The following is a 7,882-nucleotide window of genomic DNA, read 5'->3' as shown; positions in this document are numbered from 1 at the left end:
GATTTTCTTTCCATAAGGACATTAGAGAACCAGATGGGTTTCTACAACAATTGACATTGGTTTCATGGTCACCATTACTGAGGCTAGCTTTAAATTCCAGATTTATTAATTGAAATTAAATTCCACTAGCTGCCGTGGTGGAGTTTGAACCCATGGCCCCAGAGCATTAATCTGGGCCCAACTTGACCCTTGACATTGCCTCTGTGCTACCACACCCTCACAGGGATGGCAGATAGGAAACTAAAATAACCAGAGAGAAGGGGAATTGAGGCTAGAAATGGTGCATAAAGTGGGTATTAGGGTTTGAACAGGCAGGGAAGTTCAGACAAAATGACCAAACATTTAAACTGAATAGTAACACAAAAAATATTTGTATTAATTTGCAAATTAGTTTAATCCATTGAAGTTTGCAGTGTTTTTGACATAAAGCCAGTAATGCTGCATTTAAACAGCGCATGTGCAGCTACTGTTTCTGTTCTACTGATACAGCCTACAGAATGCGGTACTGACAGAGACGAGATCAGGGCATTCCTATGTACATGACCGTGATGCATTATCCCTCATCCTGAACCTGTTTGCAGCATTTAACATGACATACCTCCTCCATCACCACAGCCGCCTGCCACTGAAAACCTCAACCACCTCCAGGATTGCCCAACCTCCTACCCTCCATCTGCAAAAACTTCCAAAGCTCTGTCACCTGTATCTTATTTGGCCAATTCCCACTCTCGTTTCACTCCTGGGCTCACTACTCATTGGCTTTTCATCCTCCAAGCAATTTAAAATGCTCATCCTCATGTTCAAAGTTCCCCATGTTCTCACCCCTCCCTATCCCTTCCCCTCATCCTGGCCTCTGTGCATCCCCCAGATCGTTTGGTGGCTATGCTTTCAGATACCTCGGCCCCGAGCTCTGGAATTCCCTCCAAAATCCTCTTTGCTACTCTATCTTGCTCTCCTCCAAGTTTGTCCTTAAAACCTTTGCCTTTGATCAAGCTTTTGGTTACTAATATCTCCTTGGCTCAGTGACTGTTTTCTCTCGCACTTTCTCTAACTAACTTTTCCCATGAAACCCCTCAGGATATTTTTCTCTGTTACATGTTTTTCTCTCTAAGTGCGAGATGTTGCTGTTGATCCTGATGCCTGAGGAACAAAACAAGTCAAAGGCAGCGAGCGATTGACTGACTTCTGGTAGGAAAGTTGTAGTTGGTGTAGAAGAGTGGGCAGCAGAGTGTCAAGTAATGCCAGACCTTCCCACGAACACCGCAGCCCCCTAGAGAGAAACGAGAAACAGAAATCGAGCCTGAAATTGGCAGCAGTTCACCCTACCTCAGATTAATTTCATGGCAAGTTACCATGCTCACACATAAGAGAGTCTGAAGGTACCCATACATTTCATATAGGACCCATGAGCTAGCAAACACCTCACTGAATTGGACTGGGTTTGAACCCATGCCCCAGAGGTGAAGGGCATTGCGAAGACCTTTTTTACTTAGTCCCTCGTCCCACACTGGCTATTGTTTGATGTGCTTTGTTTCAGTATGCAGACAATGGTTTTATGAATAATAAAAAAGTTCTGGAAGAACTCATTAGGTTTGGCAGCTTCTGTGGAGAGAGGAACAGAGTTAACGTTTCGATCCCAATATGACTCTTCTTTAGAACCAGTTCCAAAGAGTCATATTGGACTCAAAACATTAACTCTGTTTCTCTTTCCACAGATGCTGCCAGACCTGCTGAGTTCTTCCAGCATTTTCTCTTTTTATTCCAGATTTCCAGCATCCACAGTATTTTGATTTTATTTTAGCGGTTTTATTAAGTTGCTGTCCCTCACCCAATATTATAAATATTAACTTAATTTAGGGATGGGAAACAAATCCTGGTCTTGCCAGTGATGCCCGAGTCCCATGAAGGAATAGAAATACTACTCAACCACTTGGACTCGTTTTGTGATTTGTGACATACACAGGTTGAAATTACTCCTAAATCAAAGAGTGATGAAAATTCTAAGAGCATCCACAAGTGGGGAAACATGGCTGGTTGTCCACCTCCCCAGTTTGAGCTCACACTAACCCTGCTGCCTCTGCCCCGGCTAACAGCAGCGAATCACTGCCATAAGACCATAAGACGTAGGAGCAGAAGTAGGCCATTCGGCCCATCGAGTCTGCTCTGCCATTCAATGAGATCACGGTTGATCTGATAATACTCAGCTCCACTTTCCTGCCTTTTTCCCATAACCCTTGATTCTCTTACTGATTAAAAATCTGTCTATCTCAGCCTTGAATATACTTAATGACCCAGCCTCTCCAGCCCTCTGCAGTAAAGAATTCCACAGATTGACTCCCCTCTGAAAGAAGAAATTCCTCCTTATCTCTGTTTTAAATGGGCGCCCCCTTACTCTGAGATTATGCCCTCTGGTCCTAGACTCTCCCACAACCTCTCAGCGTCTACTCTGTCAAGCCCCCTAAGATTCTTACATGTTTCAATAAGGTCGCCTCTCATTCTTCTAAACTCGCCAAAGCCCACCAACAGATAAGAAATCTGTAGGATGTCGAAAGGTAAACCTGCAAATTCGACCACTAAACAGCATTTTTCTCTGTTCCATCCAGTAATAACCAGTGATAAAACCAAAGATCAGGCTTGTATTTCCAGGGATGTAAAGCTCCCATTTCTGTGGCTCTGTTTAGTTCTGAGCAAAAAATCCAGGTCCAAGTTTGCATGGAGCCCAGAGGAGCCCACAGACTGAAACCTGCAGCTAACCCTGCATCGAAATTCACCAGCCTTACTTGCAAAGGGCTGTTGTGCAAAATTGAACCAAGTCACACTGGTGAGGTAGGGTGCACTCGCCTGAAGTTGGAGCTGATGGGCATAGATGAGATGGACAGTGTAGAGGGAGCTTTACTCTATATCTAACCCATACTGTAACTGTCTCGGGAGTGTTTGATGGGATAGTGGAGAGGCTCCTCACTGCAATGCCTCCAGGGCTCATATCTCTGACCTAAAATGCACACAGTATTCAAGGTGCAGTCTGGCCTACATAGATTGTACAGCACAGAAACAGGCCATGTAGCCCAACTGGTCCATGCCAGTTATGCTCCAAATTAGCCTCCAGCCACCTTATGTGATGTTATCTCATCAGCATAACCTTCTACTCTTTTCTCTCTCGTGTATTTAGCCAGTTTCCTCTTAAATGCTTTTGTATTGTTTGCCTCAATTATTCATGTGGCAGTGAGTTCCACATTCAGAATGTGCGTGTCTATGTCTGTGGCTATGTGCCAACGTGAGTGAGCATCATGGATGTGTGTGCTTGGTGTATGTGATTCCATGTGCTTGTCTGGAAAGGTCCTTTCACCATGCTAAAGGATGTAGAAATGAAGAAATTCCAACGTTTGTCATTACAGCTACTTGAATCTGTTACCTTCAGGCTGAATATAAGCCCACGCACTCTTTTTAGGGATTACAAACTACCATCACTGGGTTGCAGAGACAAGTTAGTGAAGAGTCACATTTCCAACTAGCAGTATCACTGTTTAACGGGCTCTGGCACATGTGATGGCACCATTTCAGATGGTAGAGTCACTGCCTGGTGTGACAGTTGGCTTTACAGAGCAGGAAGATCTTCCCTGGTTTTTACTGAGGTAGCTGGTGTCAGGCAGAGGAGCAGTTGAGGTTGCAATTTGTCTTAGCATTCCCAGATTGTAGGAGGAAATCAGCAATGATGCTAACTGAAGATGGGTGTAAGGTGAGGACAGGATTGGACTTGCCATAGTGGATTGAAATACTGAGGGGCGACTGTGGAACAATATCCCTGTAAGGAATCATGTTCAGGAGGAAAGCAGAAAAAAGCAATGCAGAGAGACAAAGAAGTGAATTCAGGCCTTAAACTTAGTCAATGGTTACTGTCAGAACACATCTTGAACAACTTCATTTTTTGCAAGTGAGTCTCTACTTTCCCCGTCCTGAGTTGAGCGCACTGAATGTAATGTGGTGGCAATGATAGAGGTGATAAATCATAAAGAACATCAAGAAACACGAGCAGGAGTAGACCATCCATCCCTTTGAACCTACTCCGCCATTCAAGTTGATCATGATTAATCTTTGGTCCCAACTCCACTTTCCTGCTGCTCCCCATATCCTTTGAATCCCTGGTAGACCAAAAATCTGTCCATCTCAAGTTTAAGCATACTCAATGATGGAACATCCACAACCCTCTGTGGTAGAGAATTCCAAAGATTTGTAACCATCTGAGTGAAGTAATTTCTCCTCATCTCAGTGAGGCCAAGCTTCTTCAGAATCTTGTATGTTTCAATGGCTTTACCCTTCAATCTTCTAAACTCTAGAAGTTATAGGCCAAATTTACACAGGGCAACACTCATCATTGAACAACCCTTTCAGCCTACGGATGAATCCAGTAAACCTTCACTGTATTGCCTACAATGTAAATATATCCTTCCTTAAATACGGTGACCAAAACTGCACACAGTACTCCAAGTCACACCAAAACCCCATACAGTTGCAGCAAGACTTTCTTATTTTTGTACCCCAATCTCCTTGCAATAAAGGCCAACATGCCATTTGCGTTCCTTATTGCTTGCTGTATCTACAGGCTAACATTGTGTTCCTTGTATGAGTACATTCAAATCTATCTGAACATCAACATTTAGAAGTTTTACACCTTTTAAAAATATTCTGCTTTTCTATTATTACCAAAGTGAATAACCTCATGTTAATAACCACATTATACAACATCTGCCATCTGGTTGCCCATTCACTTAACCTGTCTATATCTTTTTGCAGCCTCTCTATGTCCTCCTCTCAGCCTCTCTGTGCCCTCCTCACAGCTTATATCCCCACCTAACTTAATATCGTAAGCAAACTTAGAGACATTATTCTGTTTCTTCATCTAAGTCATTAACATAGATTGTAAATAGTTAAGGCCCCAGCACTGATCTTGTGGCACTCAACTAGCAGGGGCCTGCGAACTTGAAAATGCTCCATTTATCTCTACTCTCTGCTTCCTGTCCGTTAACCAAGCCTCCATCCTTATTACCCCCAACCCCATGATCTTGCACCTTTTGTGTAGCACCTTATTGAATACCTTTTGGAAATTCAAGTAGTCCACATCTACTGGTTCCCCTGCATCCATTCAGCAGTTACATCCTCAAAAAACTCTAAAAATTTATCACACACAATTTCCCTTTCATAAAACTATGTTGACTTTGGCTAATCATGCTATGATTTTCTAAGTGCATTGTTAAAACTTCCCTAATAATAGATTCCAGTATTTTCCCTGACAAAATATGGAAGGTTAACTGGTCTGTAGTTCCTTGTTATTCTCTCCTCTTCTCTTGAATAGCAGGGTTATATTTGTTAACTTACAAAATTTTCTAGACTCTGGAACTGTCCCAGTAGATTGGAAAAATCATAACTAGTGCATCCACTATCTCTGAAGCTTGCTCTTTTAGAATCGTAGGCCATCAAATTGGATATTAGTCCCTTAAGTTTCTCCAATGATTTTTCTCTGCTGATATTAATTACCTTAAATGCCCTCCTCCTATTAACCACTTGGATGCCCTTCACTTTTGTTATGTTAATTTTCTTCTACTGTGAAGAGGGGCACAAAATATTTATTCAACGTCTCTACCATTTGCTCATTCCCATGATAATTTCTCATGTCTATTTGATAAATGAGCCATCCAAAATATATTACATAAAGAGAACAATAATTTTCCTAAGTGATATACAGTCCTTGAATTAAACAGCTCAGATAAGTGAGGAACATTCTAAAGTGACTCTCAGCCAATAATTTTCAAATGTAGTCACTGTTGCAATGCAGGGAGATGTCACAGCCAAGCCACATTCAGCAAGGTCCCACAAACAGCAATGCAACAAACAGTTAGACAATCTACCCTAGCAATATTGGTTGAGGGATTCATTTTAGCCATTTTAGCATGGGGAGAACTCCCTGTTTCTTTTTAAAATCATGCCCTGGCACCACCCAAAGGGGCAGGCAGGCTATGATGTCTCATCTGAAAGATGGAACCTCTGACAGCGTTCAAATCTCTGGATTGGCTTCTGACTTAGCACTGAGAAAGCTACCACTGAGGCAAGGCTGGTTGATACACAGGAAAATGATTCTTTTCACAGCTGACTATTTATCCAGATAATTAACTTTGACTTCAGTGCTGTCGAATTAGAGAGAAGTAGACAGCTGGAGATTATGCAGAATAGTCTGCAATATATTCCACTCAAATAACTTTCGATGGGAATTCTGGATCTGGTATCATGGTGACTAACTAAGTAAATAGCAGATATTAAACTCCAGGCCAACTGACCAAACTCAATCATTAGGTGTAGAAATATTGGTGGTAGACAACACATGGCAGTAGTTTTTAACAACACAATCTAATGCTGAAATTTTAGGAAAGCTGAATGTAAGACATAGGGAACACAACCTGCTCAAAAAGGAAAATAAAAGCCCAAATGCTGGAAATATTTAACTTGCAAATTCTCACCACATTACATTTTATTGTAATCCCCAGTAAAATAGCCAATACTGGACGAGTGGGGCTGAATCTGCTCTTGTTAAAATGTGACATTTTGCACTATAGTATAAATCTTTTAAGAGTTGCTACATGGAACAAAAGGGATTCCAAAGGAGAGGAATTAGAAGCAGTGATTGGAGAAATAGGTAGGTTTTGAGTAACTTTCCAAAAGAGACATATGGGAAGTAGAAAAGTGGAAGGAGGAAATTGAGAAAAGGATTAGGCATGCTCAAGGTTCCACCACTCATAATGGGAGACGAGACAGTGAGACGCTCAGGAAGTCAGGATCAAAAGGTTGGAGCATGTGGGAGGAAGGGCAAGTGTCATGGAGTTAATAGCGGTAGGTTGGAGCTATGGCATGGAAGCATTCAAAGACTTTAAATTTAATATGCTGAGGAACAGGACCCACATCATCACAGATCAGCAGAAATGGGGTATATTGTGGGGCAGGAGTCAAGCTTGGGGTGCGAGGTGGGGGGCAGATGGAGCCTGGCCAGAGATGGGATGGGGAGGGGGGCGCAGTACAAGAGGTGCAGTGTAAGTCACAACATTTTCCTGTATTATGTATAAGAGCAAAGTGCTGTGGATGCTGAAAATCTAAACTAAAAGCAGAAAATGCTAGAAACGTTCAGCAGTTCAGGCTTCTGGAGACAAAGCGAGAATAACTGTGTCTCTCTCCACAGATGCTGCCTAACTTCCTAAGCACTTCCAGCATTTTCTGTTTTTATTAAACATCAGAGACAAAGTTAGTCAATGATTCTGAGCTGATCACTCTCTGGTGGAAAGTGCTTTTTAATCTCTGACTTGGACATTGAGGTGGCGGGGGTGGGGTGGCGATTAGGCCTGGTGAGGCTCTGCTTCACCTGTTGAACATCTTATCAATATTCACTAGCTACACCCAATCAAGAATGACTGTTTGAGGTGAAAGATTGGAGAGCTGGACTGTCTGTGGGAATGTATCCTGAAAAAGTGACATCTCCTCCTAGAGGGGACAGGGAGCAAAACAAATTCCACAGAAAAAAAATCTTCAAGATTAGAAAATAAACCAGCAGCGTTTACCTGTCATCCAGAACAAGCAGCTGCTCCTCCAGGTACTGCTTCACTTCAGCTGTATCCCCCAGTGCCTCCTGTAGACTGAAGCCAGGTGAACACTGCAACCACAACTGGCAAACAGAAGCTTTTCAAAATGAGTCACAACTGAAGAGAGAACAGCATGCTGATATCACCCAAATCTCTTTCCATCAACCCACTGCCCCACCTTTCCTCTCGTAACCCTCATTCATCCCCATCTGCCTTCATATCTCTCAGCACCTTCTCCCCGTAACAAGTTGTATTTATGTAGC

General features: G+C 42.5%; 1 protein-coding gene across 2 annotated transcripts in view; it reads right to left on the bottom strand.

The window, feature by feature from the left end:
* Nucleotides 1–375: 375 nt before the first annotated feature.
* Nucleotides 376–7,882, bottom strand: part of rsad1 (radical S-adenosyl methionine domain containing 1) — a 49,384-nt gene continuing 41,877 nt past the window's right edge. The window contains exons 8-9 of one of the 2 annotated variants that reach the window (XM_078570863.1): nt 7,599–7,702; nt 376–1,270 (exon numbers count right to left, since the gene is read on the bottom strand). In XM_078570863.1, coding sequence (XP_078426989.1) covers nt 1,108–1,270; nt 7,599–7,702 — 267 coding nt within the window. In that variant the 3' untranslated portion in view covers nt 376–1,107. The remainder of the gene's footprint in view (nt 1,271–7,598; nt 7,703–7,882) is intronic. The other variant, XM_078570865.1, reaches the window with a different exon arrangement.

This window comes from Cetorhinus maximus, chromosome 24, assembly GCF_964194155.1.
Source record: "Cetorhinus maximus chromosome 24, sCetMax3.hap1.1, whole genome shotgun sequence".
NCBI lineage: Eukaryota > Metazoa > Chordata > Chondrichthyes > Lamniformes > Cetorhinidae > Cetorhinus > Cetorhinus maximus.
Note: the sequence above shows the minus strand (reverse complement) of the source record. Positions and strands in the feature narration are given on the sequence as shown.